This window comes from Petaurus breviceps, unplaced genomic scaffold, assembly GCF_028583685.1.
Source record: "Petaurus breviceps papuanus isolate PSGF00001 unplaced genomic scaffold, PetGlider_PUasm1.0 90792, whole genome shotgun sequence".
Lineage (NCBI taxonomy): Eukaryota > Metazoa > Chordata > Mammalia > Diprotodontia > Petauridae > Petaurus > Petaurus breviceps.
Window position 1 is genome coordinate 9,575,720 of NW_027187347.1, and position 14,913 is coordinate 9,590,632.

A 14,913-nucleotide genomic window follows, 5' to 3' on the forward strand; every position below is an offset into this window, starting at 1 on the left:
GAGAGAGAGAGAGAGAGAGAGAGAGAGAGAGAGAGAGAGAGAGAGAGAGAGAGAGAGAGAGAGAGAGAGAGAGAGAGAGAGAGAGAGAGAGAGAGAGAGAGAGAGGGAGACAGACTTTGATTCGAGGTGCCATTGAGGAATTTATTTACCGTCTTGGTTATTATTTCTCTAACGGGCTACTGGCTAATGAAAGCACCATCTCTAGAGGCTGACCATGGGCAGGGTTTTTGCCTCTTGCAATCTCCCTCACCCTGGGCTGGTACCTTGTGTAAGGGAAGGGTTCTGCTCTTCTACCCAGAGCATGCCCAAGTATTCTACGACTGTTTACTGTCCCCTTATCCCTAAATGTGGAGTGAGAGAAGTCTTTGATTGCTGCTAAGCCAGAACTGAGTGAAAATAGGACCTTTTTCCTGTTGCTGACTTCAAGTGAGGAGATTGAGCTGTCGGGGTCTCCATGTGGTGAATTGTAGCAACAAAACACTGTGCGTGTTCAGAGAGGATGTTGTCCCCCCCTCCCCACTCCCCCCACACACACCTTGGCCACTTCTCTCCTGCTCTCCACCCTCTAGCAACCCGTTATATTAACATCAGCGATTTAGACTATCCAGCACTTCCTCAGGGTAACACCTTTGTGAGATATAAACACAGATGCCCTATATCTTCCTTCCTCCCTAAACTTGATGCCTTTTTGATACAGGTCGGAGGCCCAAACCTGAGATTGTTGCCAGCAAGGAGCAGCAGATCCAGAGGGATGATCCAGGTGCCAGCACCCAAAGTAACAATCAGCTAGACAACAGCCGCCTCTCCCGTAAGGCACTCCCTAACAGCAGGTTGGGGGGGAGGAGGGAGGGGAGATGACTGGGAGGCCCCAGTGATCAGGAGTGGAAGGAGGAAGTAGGGAAATTGGGCTCCTAGTCTCAGAGGCCCATTTTATTGTTATAGTTGCTGGGGATCTGTTGTTGTAAGGGCCCGCCCGTAATTCTACTAGACCTTGTCCCAAAATGTCCTTAGGCTAACTGGGGGTAGGAGAGAAGTATTTACATAAAATATTAGAAACATATGTCTTAGAAATATACATATTGTAAAAATATTCCCTTCTTCACTCTATTCTGGTCTGAACATTTTTTTTAAGCCTCTCTGGGAATTGGGATGATGGGCATCTGCTGGATGAGAGCAGAGGAAGAAGGACCTTGTTCCTCCTTCTTATGTTACTCAAGCCTTAGTCAAGGAGTCCCTTCCCTTGAGAAAGGAACCTGTTCTGTCTCAGGCTGATCTGTTCTGGTTACCAGTGAAGTTATGTGTAGACAATAACAGTATTCGCTGTCAGGAATGCTATAAAGGGGAATCTTCCAGGTAGTAAATTTATAACCCTTTTATTACAGTTGCCAGCTAGTTGATATTTATCCAGCCTTGCCATTATCACAGAAGTAGAAAGGCCTTCTAGCTGATATGTTATGATCAGTTAGAAAGACCTGAGTTTAAATCCTACCTCATACCCTTGCTGGCTGTGTGACCCTGGACAAGTCACCTAACTTCTTTAGCCTCAGTTTCCTTATCTGGGGATAATAATAGCACTTATCTCATGTCGTTGTAGGATCAAGTAAGATAATATAGGTGAAGTATTTTGTAAACTTTAGGACACTACTTATCAGTTACTGCCTATTATTATCATTCAGTGTTCATTTTGACAACCCTGCTTTTAATGTCTTCCAGCTCTTAGGAGTCTACATTTACACCAGTGGAGAATAACTTGTCACATCTTCTGTTTCTCCCTTCCCTCAGCCCCAGAAGCCCCAGACCGCCCCACCATTTCCATGGCCTCTGAGACATCTGTGTACGTGACCTGGATCCCCCGTGGAAATGGCGGCTTCCCGATTCAGTCCTTCCGAGTGGAATACAAGAAACTAAAGAAAGTTGGGGACTGGATTCTGGCCACCAGTGCCATCCCTCCCTCTCGGCTGTCAGTAGAGATCACCGGCCTGGAAAAAGGTAGAGAAGGTGGAGTCACTGGTGGCTCCAGGGCTACTCAGTTCAGTCAAACAAAACTGTTCATAAGTGCCTGCTTAGGCTGAGCTAAGGCAAGCTCTGATGAAAGCTTCCCTGTCCCACCGATAACACCCCACCCTATGACTACCCCACTAACCTAGGAGTACCTGCTTCACAGGTTATTTTGATAATAACTAAATGAGATGGAATATTTAAAGTTTTTTGCAAACCTTAAGGTATTATATAAATATTAACTATTATTATGGGGGAGGGACAGCTAGGTCGTGCTATAGATAGAACACCACACCTGGAGTTAGGAGGACCTGAGTTCAGATCTGGTCTCAGATGTGTGACCCTGAGCAAGTCACTTAACCTTGTTTGCCTCAATTTCCTCATCTATAAAATGAGCTGAAGAAGGAAATGACAAGCCACTCTAGTATCTCTGCCAAGAAAATGCCAAATGGGGGTCATGAAAAGTCAGACATGACTGAAAAATGAACAACAGCAACAAAATTATTATTAATAGGAGGACAAAAACAAATCATTCCATTTTCTGAGGGTGGAGTTTTGAGGTATTTCCCTGATATCCCTTAGTGGAGATAACACTGGTTCTGGACTTCAGCTCCTACTTCCTAGGCAAACTACTTTTTGTGACCCTGTCACAACTTTCACTTAACTTTCCTTAGTTTCCTTATCTGTAAAATGAGGGGATTGTATTAAATGGCCTCTAGTGTCCCTGCCAGCTGTAGCTCTAAGATACTATGATCCTATTCTGTCTGAAGGTTGTAGAGTTCTCTTAGAAGAAAGTGTCATTTCTCTGATCTGAGTATTTGTTTAAAATCTCTGTATATTCTGGAGTGATAGGCCTCTTAGTCCAGAGGAGAGGCAGAAGAACATTGAAGCAGGTGGATGGTGCCGTGATTAGAAGGCTGGGCCTGGAGATGGGAAGGTGTTGTTCAGTCGTTTTCAGTTGTATGTGACCTTTGTTTCCTCATTTGGGGTTTTCTTGGCAAAGATACTGGGGTGGGTTGCCATTTTCTTCTCCAGCTCATTTTACAGATGAGGAAACTGAGGCAAACTGGGCTAAATGACTTACCCAGAGTCACACAGCTAGTAAGTGTCTGAGACCAGATCTGAACTCAGATCTTCCTGACTCCAGGCCTGGTGTTCTATCTGCTGCACCATGTAGCTGCCTTAAGACAGGAAGACCTGAATTCAAATCCAGTTGCAGACATTTACTAGCTGTGTGACCCTAGGCAAATCATTTAACCTCTGTCTGCCTCAATTTCTCATCTGTAAAATAAGGATAATAATAGCACCTACATCCCATGTGAAAGTCACATGAGATAATACCTGTAAAGTGCTTAGCACAGTGCTAGGCACGTAGAAGTTATTTAATAAATGCTTATTCTCCCTTCTTTCTCTTGAATTGTCAGTTTCCTATTGGTCAGTTCTAACTGGATGTCCCAGAGACATGTCAAAACTCAACATGTCCACAACTGGACTAATTTTCTTTCTCCCCAAATCCTCTCTCTTCCATACCTCCTTATTTGTTTTGAAGGCATCCCCATCTTTTTTTTTTGGAGGGGAAGACAGGGCATTTGGGATTAAGTGACTTGCCCAAGGTCACATGGCTAGTTTTGTGTTAAATGTCTGAGGCTGGATTTGAACTCAGGTCCTCCTGACTCCAGGGCCAGTGCTCTATTTATTGCACCACCTAGCTGCCCAGGCATCCCCATCTTTTTTGACTCCTCCATTCATAATTTCAGCATTATCCTCAACTCGACATTGAATCAGTTGCCAAATATTGATATTTCTACCTCCACATCATCCCTTGAATCCAACCTCTATCCTTTCTGCTCACACAGATACCACCTGAATTCAGGCCTTCATCCCCTCTTACCTAGATTATTGCAATAATAACCTTGTAATTGGTCTCACTGCTTCAAGTATCTCACTGTTCCAATCCATTCCACATAACACTATTGAAGTCATTTACCTTAAGTGCAGATCTGATCACATTGATCCCCCAATCAGTTGCCTAGAAGGCAAAATATAAACTCTATTAAGCTCTTAAACCTAGCCCCAATCTGTTTTTCCAGCCTTATTAGAAATTCTCCCTCTTCCATGCTCTGGGATCCAGTCAAGCTGGCTTTCATTTTTTTAAAAGCAGTTGGGGTTAAGTAACTTGCTCAAGGTTACATGGCCAGTTATTTTGTGTGGGTGCCAAGTATCTGAGGCCAGAACTGATCCTGGGTCTCCCAAAGCTGGGGCCAGCGTTCTTACTCACTGTGCCACCTGGCTTCCCCGAATGACCATCTCTTATCTTCATGGTTTTATACCACTTGGCCCCTCATGTTTGGGATTGATGTCCTCCTCACTTCCAATTCAGAGAATCTTCAAGATGCAACTCAGCCACCACTTTCTGTGGGGTCTTTCCTGAACCCTCAACTGCTAATGTCCTCTTTCCCAAACTACCTTGTATCTAACTAGTTTGAATTTGTCTTTACTAATTCATGTTATATTTATTCTGTATATGCTTTTATGTCTTCCTTGCCTTTCCCTACTAGAATGCAAGCTACCTGAGAGTAGGCATTATTTCTTCCTTTTTATTTATATCCCCATTACCTAGAAGTAGGCATTTAACAGATGCTTTTTGGTATATTGGTTGCTTCATTGCCTGGAAGTTTTCTTAGAATTATAGGAAACAGTCAGTTGATGCCTCATAGATTTATGAGTTACAAAACCATGGGGAAACATGTATAAAAATATTTACAGCAGCTCTTTTTGTGGTGGCCAAGAACTGGAAATTGAGGGGATGCCCATCAATTGAGGAATGGCTGAACAAGTTGTGGTAACTGACTATATTGTGCTATAAGAAATGATGAACAGTCAGACTTCAGAAAAACTTGCAAAGACTTACATGAACTGATGCTGAGTGAAGTGAGCATAATCAGAACATTGTACACAGTAACAGCCACAGTGTATGATGACTGACTCTGATAGACTTAGCCCTTCTCAGCAATGCAAGGACCTGAAACAATTCCAAAGGACTCATGATGGAAAATGCCATCCACATCCAGAGAAAAAACTATGGAGTCGGAGCCTGAATGCAGAGCAAAGCAGACTTACTTTCTTTTTTTGTTTTGTTTTGTTTTTTTCTTTCTCGTGGTTCCTTCCTTTCATTCTAATTCTTTTGTACAACATGACTAATGTGAAAATATGTAATGTATATGTGGAGCCTGTTTCAGATTGCATACTGTCTTGGGGAGGTTGGAGGGGAGAGAGTGGAGGAAATTTAAAACTTATAGAAATGAATGATGAAAATTAAAAATAAATAAATTAACTTTTACAAAGTGAGAAGTAGAGGTTGAGAGAGGCTTTGTAGGATAGAACAATAACTAGAATCTGGTGCAAGAACCGTACTAAATAAAAAAAAGAAAAAGAAAACCTTGGGGAAAAGCCTATCTAAAGGTATCTTCTGAGTTTGGGATTCTGCCAGGAGTGGGAGTGGGGGTAGGAATGCCTGCTTCCTAGCGCCTTGCTCTAGTGAGTCTGTTTCTTCCATCAGGCACCTCCTACAAGTTTCGTGTCCGTGCACTGAACATTCTAGGAGAGAGCGAGCCCAGCGCGGCTTCCCGACCCTATGTGGTGTCAGGATATAGTAACCGTGTGTATGAGAGGCCTGTTACAGGTCCCTATATCACCTTCACTGATGCTGTCAATGAGACCACCATCATGCTGAAGTGGGTGGTAAGTGGGAGCTTGGTTCTATTATTTCATAAAAATGGACCTGATTTTCACTTAAGGGGTGGAAGTTGATTTGACTATATTGAAACTGCTAAAAAAAAAACCACTCCCTCCCTTCCCAGTTTAGGGCTCAACCTTGTACTACTCCTTGATATTATTATGTGAAATGGGTTTTTAATTTCTAATCCTTAGAATACTGTCTTCTGCCAGAAGTAGTTTCCAAAAAGCTCACTTTTCCAGTTTCTCAGGCTAATCCTAAATTCTGGCATTCCACCCCAGCCGGGATTGAGAATTGGCTAAATTTGGGGTCCCCGTGTAACAGGAACTAAAATGAGGTTTATCTTGAAAACCTTGTCCAAGAGTAACCAAAGTCACTATGTCCCCATGGTACTTGGAGATTACCATTCAGGAGGCAAATAATATTGATAGTGGTAAGCAGACACACACACCACAAACACACACACACAAACACACACCTGAAGGTTGACATGAGAAGAAGGAAGGAATCATTTCTGGGAACACTATGGAATTTCTGCAGCATTCTTCAACAAGGACCTAGTGCTTTCAAGAACCATATAGTTTTGAACTCTACCCTAGAGGAAGAAATGATACAGTGGGGAAAACTTGACAAAGCCGCACAGCCTCGTGGGAAGGGAAGTTTCCAGAACAGCAGGGAGTTTGCTCTGATTGACTGTCTCATTGGTAACTGGTTTCTCCTCCTTTCCTTGTAGTACAAATCAGCCAGTAACAACAACACCCCAATCCATGGCTTTTACATCTACTATCGTCCCACAGACAGTGACAATGACAGTGACTATAAGAAGGATGTAGTTGAAGGTAAGACCACACCAGGTGACTGGTGGTCAGATTTCTCCTTAAGGTACACAAAGGAGGAACACATGCAATGATGTGAGTCTTAGATCTAGGTTCCTATGATAACTGGTATCATCACATTGCCAGAGCCATGGGTCACATAGACCCCGAGTCTGGGCTGCTTCCATGAGGAAGAGGCAGATGGGAAGATCACTGGATTTAGAGTCTAAGGACCCAGGTTCAAATCCCACTTCTGTCACGTACCTTAGGCAAGTCTATTAACGCCTTTGGACCTCAGTTTCCTCATCTATAAAATAAGAGCATTAGAGCAGATGGCACCTACAGGTTTCTTCCAGATCTAAAACTTTGAGCTTATGATACCAGTGCTCTGTCCAGTTTGGTGATTCTTGTCTAGCATGTTGTCCTGTGGGAATACTTTAGAAACTGCAAGTTAGATGTTTAAGTAGCACCTAGAGCCCCCAAGTGGCTGTGGACCACCTAGCGGTTACAAAGCATATTTTCTTTCTAGGGGACCGCTACTGGCACTCCATCAGCCATCTGCAACCAGAGACCTCATATGACATTAAGATGCAGTGCTTCAACGAGGGTGGTGAGAGCGAGTTCAGCAATGTGATGATCTGTGAAACCAAAGGTACTTAGCTCCACTGCGGTCCAACTCCAGCCCTTCACCTTACCATCTCATAACTCCTAGTCTTGTATTTCAGTAGGCTTCTAGGTTGCCCAGTGGATAGAGCACTGGGCCTGGAGTCAGGAAGACCTGAGTTCAAGTGCAACCTTAGACACTCACTAGCCGTGTGACCTTGGGCAAGTCACTTAACATCTGTTTGCCTTATTGTTATTCATCCTTCATTTTTTAAGAGAACCAGTGACATCACAAGGTGATGATGTTTTGACTTGAGTGAATTGTATTTAAGTGAGGCAGAGTTGCATTAGTCCAGTGGAGAAGGAAATGGCAAACCACTCCAGTATCTTTGCTAAGAAAACTGCATGGATAGTATTGGCATGCTGTGGTCCACAGGATCCATGGACAGAAGTGAACAACAGCCCATTTCAGTAGGGCTTTGGGGGATTACAAGTGCTTTGCATACGTAATGTCATTTGCAGAGAAAAAGCAATCAGTCTGTCATGCCACAATTCTAAGTTGAGGCAGCTTGATGGGGCAAGTTCAAATACAGCCTCAGACTCTTACAATTCAGTATACCCAAAGAATTAGTCATTTGGCCCATCGAGGTATCTTCTCTATTAATATGTTGAGTCTCGGCCTGTTTTTCCCAGCTCCTGTCCTTGCTTCCAGGGAGCCCCAGAACTGTGTGGAGGAGGGCAAGATGTGTGCTTAACATCCCAAGTTGGACCTTGGAATGTTAAGTTGTAGTTTAAGTATAGTTGTAGTGTAGTTTTATTTAGTATAACTATTAATCCTAGGCCACTAAGGGTCAAATAAGCTTGTGGAGTGGTTTAGGAATCTAAACATCATGTATCATTGTTTCTATGGGAAAAAGCATTCTGAGTACCAGATGACTAACTTCTAGGTGAATTTTGGAATACATCCTGCAGCCTGTGTTAGGAACTGCTGAGAATAATAATAACGCCCCATAGTGGGACAGTGGTTTGGAGCTTACAGATGCCAAGTGCAGCGTGATTAGTTTTTACATTCCAGGACAGGTTTCATTATCTCCACTTTACAGATGGAGAAGGTGAGACAAAGCACAGAAGTAACACTTGCAGAGGGAATCAGGAGCTGGTGGTGAGAGAAGAAATGGAGGCCAGGAAAAGGCCCCTGTCATTCCATCACTGAGTCCAGTATTTTACCCTCCTTAAGCCCTTCTTCAGCCACCTTCCAGCTTTATCTGTCTAAGCATATGACCCAGAGCTAAGAATGAGAAGCTTATTGCTCCCCAAGGCAGGGTTTCTCAACCACTGCTTGACCTCAGGGTTTCACTAATGGGCCTGATTGCACTCACATTGCCTTCTTCTAGTCCTGTGAAATTGGTGGCCTGGGTGTTCACTGAAGATGAGAATTGTCTGGGGGGAGGGAGTGTAAATTCTCCCCTGCCCAGTTCTTCTGTGGGTCTTGCTCTCCTCCTCTGACTGGTGGGCTCTCACTTCCAGCCTGGCCTCACAGAGTTGAAAGTTCATCAATACTGGGCCAACCCAGCGTCATCCCTAGTACATCATTTTTGAATTGCTGGGCTCAAAAAATCTGCCATCCCAGTCCGAAACACAAGGTTCAAATGTCTATAATACTGAAATTTCTATTTAGCCATGCACACTACATGCAAAGTTTGGACACATTCTTTTTTTATATATATAATTTTTAACATTGATTAGGTTCATATCATTTATTTTATTTTTGCCTTTTGGAGGGAAGTTGGGGTTAAGTAACTTGCCCAAGGTTACATGGCTAGTATTTTTGTGTTGGGTGTTAAGTGTCTGAGGCCAGAACCGAACTCAGGTCCTCCTGACTCCAGGGCCGGCACTTTACTCACTGCGCCACCTAGCCGCCCCTGGACACATTCTTAAGAAGGAGTGTTGGGACTGGGGCTTTGCTGGTAAATGTTTAACAACCAGCTCTGGGGTGGGGGGAGAGGGGAATATATTTAGGATACACTTTAAATTTAATTTGTATTATTAACGTTTTCTCCATCACTTTCTTAAGTCTAGAATCTAGAAAGTCAACAAGACAGCAGATCAAGTCCTGATTTGTAGTGTTAGCCAGTTTCTGTGGTGTGAATGCTCATACTGAAAATTTAACAGTTAGCTCCTAGGAGCTGGTATGAGCTGTCTCCAGCAGAGCCCTGAATGTCACCTAGCCATAGGAATCTGATCCCTCTTAATCTACCTGCACAACCACAGAGCACTCTGATTGATGCTGAGTAAATACCCAGAAGTCATTGACTTTCTTTTGTTTTCATCTCTCTGCAGCACGTAAACCTTCTGGTCAGCCAGGCAGGCTCCTGCCTCCTACACTGGCTCCACCGCCGATACTGCCGCCAGATCCAGGGGATCGTCCTGGGGGGCCCGGGGCGATGGTGGCACGCTCCAGTGACCTGCCCTACCTCATCGTGGGCGTAGTCCTGGGCTCAATTGTCCTTATCATTGTGGCCTTCATACCTTTCTGTTTATGGAGAGCGTGGTCCAAGCAAAGTGAGTGACTACAAGATAGGGGCAACCAGTGCTAAGCTGGGAAGTGAGAGGGACTTGGGGAAAAGAGCTGCCTAGCCTGCCTCTAGGAAGGGCACTAGTATGAGCAGTGCTGTGGAGGCTTTTGGGAGGCACTGGGCCGTTGTGTGCCTCTAGTCCACATATCCCCCAGAGACTTCACAAGAAGGCAAAGATGCCTGTGGCCCCAGCCCCATTAGAATGTGAGCTGCTTGAGGACAAGATTCAGATTTTTGCCTTTCTTTGTATTGTATCCCTTGTCCTTAGCACAGTGTCTGACACATATGTGCTTAATATATGATTGTATAATAGGTGATTAAGCACATATATGCTTAACAAATGATTGGCTGATTGACCCACCCTATTCATTGAACTGATTTGATCATATAAAGCTCATGTATTCTCCCAGCAGTCCACACGGCAATGCTTTTGTCTTTGCCTTATTTCTCTTGGCTCAAGCTGCTATCTTTACCCCCTATTCTGACCACACCAGCTGCCTTTGTTTTTCTAAATCAGTTCTCTGCTTTTGCCTCAACCCTCTTATAATTCCTGTGTGTGAGCTACAACAGATAACGCAGGGCACACCTGTTATCTCCCTGACCCCAGACTGCCTTGCCTTGTCTTCCCTGACATCATAAAGAAAGGAGCCAGGAAGGGGGGAGAAAATTCTGAGGCATGAACGAGAGGAAGTGGGAAACTCCTCCTCTTCCTCTGTATCTCTGGGAGAAATGGCAAGTCCCAGCCCACTCCATTTCCGTCATTGTGGCCAGCAGTTCCATTGGACGACTCGCTTATGTAGGAGGCCCCCAAAGTGTCCCATACTTCGCAGCCTGAGTGTTTCTCTTTTCTCTTCTCCTTCCAGAGCAAACTGCTGACCTGGGTTTCCCTAGCACAGCACTGCTATCCTCCACCTGCCAATACACGATGGTGCCTCTGAGAGGGATCTCTGCCCCACGAGCCAACGGACAGCCCTATATCAATGGGCAGCCCTATGCCAATGGGTTACATGTTAATGGGGCCTGTCCCTCAGCTGGTCTGGGCTATCCAGGTGTGAAAACCCAAGAATATAGCCCAGGGGAGCTTCAGCAGGTAATCCATACCCCCTGAACCCGTGTGTGTGTGTCTGTGTGTGTGTGTGTCTGTGTATGTGTGTCTGTGTGTGTGTGGTGACCAGCTGAGTAGCATTGGGGCTGCCAAACTCCTCGTCCACCCTAACTGACCTCAGATGGGTTTTGCACACATTCCTAATCCAAATTATCTTCATCATGAAGCTAGATCTTTATGAAGCAAAGAATCCCAGACTCTCTAAGACTGTTTTGTCATCTTCTCACCTCTTAACAGCAGGATCATAATAGCAGCTTGCTGCAGGGGAAAATCCTTGGGAATGGACACGTTCAGAAAAGTCACCAAGTAATCAGGTAACCTTCCCCTGCCAACTTACTGGCTTCCCAAGACCTAGATAGTGGAAACCAAGAAGTTCTTAGCTTATTCAGAGAATTTCAAAGCTCCCCAGATCTTCAGAACAGCTATTTTTGGATACTGAAGAACTTCTGCCAGTCTGGAACACAGGTTGGCTGGGTTACCTGGCTTGTAATGGCTTCCTACAAACCTTCCTTTGCCTAGTAGAGCAGGAGTATCCATGTACATGTACTTGTTTTAGGCTGTATGTCCTCTGGGTAGAGCAGTCCTACCCATGCACCCTCCCATAGGCTGTACAGAGAGCCCCTATGTTACTGTGTAATTACATGAACACAGCATGACCGTATTGGAATTGAATAATAGGCATGATGATGGGGCACATGAGTTATGAATAACTGGCAATCCACTCTCCTCATACAGGTTTTCCCTTGATAACTGATACATGAACAAACATAGATATGCAATCTAACCTTCCAAGGTCTTGACCTCATAGAATAAACATAAGCTCATTGAAGGCAGAAGCTGGGTTTGTTTTTTTTTTGCATTCGTCAGTGTTATGATGCCTATAATGTGTAGTACCTACAAAAGAGTAGGCATTTAATAAATGCTTGAGGAATGAAAGGAAAATCTGCCCACAAAGGGGAAGGGACGACAGGGTTGTGCTGAGGCTGAAAAACCATACCTTGCCTCACCTTCCCGCTTGTTCTTTTGCCTTACAGGGAACCTGACTCTAGCCCTGAAGAGAATACCTTCCTGTATGCACTCCCAGATGACTCTACTCACCAACTGCTTCAGTCCCATGATGATTGCTGCCATCTTCAGGAACAACCTGCTGCCATCCACCAGTCCGGGATAAGGAATGCATCTGAAAGCCCTCAGCGGGAAGGACTGTGGGACTCTCCATTTCATCCAGGTCTGTGGCAGAGTAAGGGTCTATCCTTAAAAGTCAGGATGTGGCGGAGCACTCCCCAGAGCTTTTAGACTGAGAGGAAGGCTCTGGTATGTTTCTTTGATGGCTATAGCCCTGGCATGATCTGCAGAGGGGGCGTTCCAGGTAGAGACCATATTGCACTATTACAGGCGTTGGGCCACTCTGGCCAGTAAGAACAGAGATATTCCATGACAGCAAAGCAGTAGGCTATCCTGGACTGTGAGTTTCAGGGTCATTACCAAATTCCTGTTGCCTCTTCTCACACGGAGGCAGCCTCTAATCACCCAGAAGTACACTGCCCTGTTGTATAGTTTCTTAATTAAGGAATAAGGTTTACATCAATCAGTGAAACAGGAGCCAAAATCTTACAAATAACATAATTCTCTGTGCTGCCTTTTCTCCAAGTTACTTATGGCCATTCCTATCTCTGCTTTCTTTGGGTCAGTCTTCCATAAGAATTGGTAGAAGTTGGGGTCATGAGGGATATTGCCAGTGACTCTTTATTGGGCAGCCATAGCATGCTTTCTGGGCAATGTGTAGGACGTGGGCCTTACCAGTTTGGAGATTATCTTTTAAATTTAACTTTATTTTCAGTTAACAAGCACTTATTTTCTCTCCCTCCCATCCCTTTCTGTTGAAAAAAAAAAGAAAAGAAAAAGTTTCAACAAATAGGCATAGTCAAGCAAAAACAAATTTGCACATCGGCTGTGTCCAAAAATGTATGTCTAATTCTACATGTTAAATCCATCACCTCTCAGTCAAGAGATGGATAGTGTCCTTCCTCACGAGTCCTCTGGAATCTTTTGGGGGATTACCTGAAGTTGGCTTTGGATGGGCCTTGAATGAGATCCCTTTGGCCTGGGAGTAATTGAATGTAGAATGGGAATAATCATGGAGATATGAACAGCATCGGAAAGAAAGAGGCCTTTAGGGCTAGGAGCTTTCAAAATGTTAACATTTTCTTCTGAATTGTTTAAAAAAAAAGGCTTTGCCCCTGGGGTTCAGGAATATAGTCTTGTCACAGAAATACTATAGGTATGGCCCAGATAATAATGGCCCTTTCTCTACACATATGAAACAGCTGATGGGGGTAGATCACCTTGGAAGATGTTCAAGATTTATATTACAGGCAAATCTGATCATTCAGGGCCAGATTGTCTCCTTTTACTGACAGGTGGGATAATTTATGAACCTACACTTTGATTTCCTTTTGATGCCTGGACTTTAATTTTCCATCCTTCTCTCACCCTAGGGCCACCTTGCTGTCTTGGCCTTGTACCAGTGGAAGATGTGGATAGCCCTCACTCCTTGCAAATGAGAGGAGGAGAATGGTGTCCTCACCACCCCCCAGGCACCTATTTAGGTCAGGACCCTGGAAAGAGACTTTCACCTAGCCCACCAATACATGTGTCTTTTGAGACTCCACCTCCCACAATTTAGGCTGAAGCCACTTCCCTGAAAAGACTATATTGTTTTAAAAAGAGACAGAGAAAAATGGGTATTTATTTTTCTATTACAGCCATATTTATATATTTATGCACTTGTAAATAAATGTATATGTTCCTTAACATACTGGAGAGATGTATGGAATCCCATCCAGTGAGGTGTACCAGGTTGAAAATATAAAGCCGCAGTTTGAGAAAAAACAAGCAGGAGAGAGTGTCCTCTGACACATATGGACTGGGTACAGAAGTAACCTTTTATTTCCAACTTCCACAACTACCTGGGATGGTGCTGAGTGCCCATTAGGAGAGAAGGAAAGGAAAACACATCTTAGGCGCATCCTTCATGAGAGCTGAACATAGTTGATCGCAGCGCATACTGGGGGAAAAAGAAAACTCAACAGATCGGCTGAATTTGGTACAACAGGAAGTGATCTTTTCATGGTATGACCAGGAGAAGAGACTAAAATGTGTACAGTACTTTATAAGCATTAACAAACCTTCCAGATTCAATAATCTGTGGCAACATAGCTCTGTAAAAACAAACACTGTAACTTCTAAATAAATGTTTAGTCTTCTCTCTAACCTTCAGTTTGGTCATTTATAAAACCCTCCAGAAAAGAGTTCACATCTTTTCTAAGTGTTTCTTAAAGCTTCTTTTCTGAACATATGAAGACTCAGAAAGACCTATTTATGAAATGTTAATATCTATCTTCTGGGATGAGATCTGGGAGAGGGAGCAGACATTGACAGTCTCTGTGGCTTACTTAACTTTTAAAGGGCCATTGTTTGGGTATTTTCCCTAGAATGACCTGTTTAACTGCTGAAGATGTGGGAGATTCTCAAGTTGGAACCCAAGGCACTTAGCTCTTTCAAGGACTTGCTTATAGATAGTACGTGATTAAATTGAACAAAACAAGACTGACCCTCTTTTATGCAGAGGGGTGGTGTGTGTGTGTGTGTGTGTGTGTGTGTGTGTGTATGTACACACACTTTTCCCCTGCAGATATCATCAGGCGGGAGGAAAACAAATTTTAGTGAGGTGTGTGAGACAAAAGTCAGAGAGGATAGATAGGAAAACAGCAATTAATAGGGTGCATTAACATTTAGTGGGTACTGTTAATTGGTGGGAGGATAAGACCACCTTTCCTGCGCAAGATAGCAATTTCTTCCTTCAAAGCTAGAATTTTTTCAGCCTGGATCTGGATCAGTTCAGTGATCTTCTCCCTGGCCACAATGTCTGCTTTCCGAGGGCCCTGGAAGGCATTACCCTGTTGGGAAAAGGAAAAACAATTTTTTTTAAAGCCCAACATTCTTGCTTTGAGCATTTGATTTATTCCTATTTGGAAAATGAAAATGTTTCTTCTTTCTACCACCTAACAGAAGAGCCTG

At 43.9% G+C, this 14,913-nt stretch overlaps 2 protein-coding genes across 6 annotated transcripts in view; one reads left to right on the forward strand and one right to left on the reverse strand.

The window, feature by feature from the left end:
- BOC (BOC cell adhesion associated, oncogene regulated) overlaps nt 1-14,106 on the forward strand; it is a 104,762-nt gene extending 90,656 nt beyond the window's left edge. For 4 of the 5 annotated variants that reach the window (XM_069069876.1, XM_069069877.1, XM_069069875.1 and 1 more), the window contains 10 exons: nt 698-808; nt 1,783-1,989; nt 5,558-5,739; nt 6,468-6,573; nt 7,079-7,201; nt 9,493-9,714; nt 10,592-10,818; nt 11,071-11,147; nt 11,868-12,061; nt 13,332-14,106. In XM_069069876.1, coding sequence (XP_068925977.1) covers nt 698-808; nt 1,783-1,989; nt 5,558-5,739; nt 6,468-6,573; nt 7,079-7,201; nt 9,493-9,714; nt 10,592-10,818; nt 11,071-11,147; nt 11,868-12,061; nt 13,332-13,519 — 1,637 coding nt within the window. In that variant the 3' untranslated portion in view covers nt 13,520-14,106. The remainder of the gene's footprint in view (nt 1-697; nt 809-1,782; nt 1,990-5,557; nt 5,740-6,467; nt 6,574-7,078; nt 7,202-9,492; nt 9,715-10,591; nt 10,819-11,070; nt 11,148-11,867; nt 12,062-13,331) is intronic. The other variant, XM_069069879.1, reaches the window with a different exon arrangement.
- A 143-nt stretch (nt 14,107-14,249) lies between these two features.
- CFAP44 (cilia and flagella associated protein 44) overlaps nt 14,250-14,913 on the reverse strand; it is a 138,902-nt gene continuing 138,238 nt past the window's right edge. Inside the window, exon 34 of the mRNA XM_069069874.1 lies at nt 14,250-14,792. Coding sequence (XP_068925975.1) covers nt 14,628-14,792 — 165 coding nt within the window. The 3' untranslated portion in view covers nt 14,250-14,627. The remainder of the gene's footprint in view (nt 14,793-14,913) is intronic.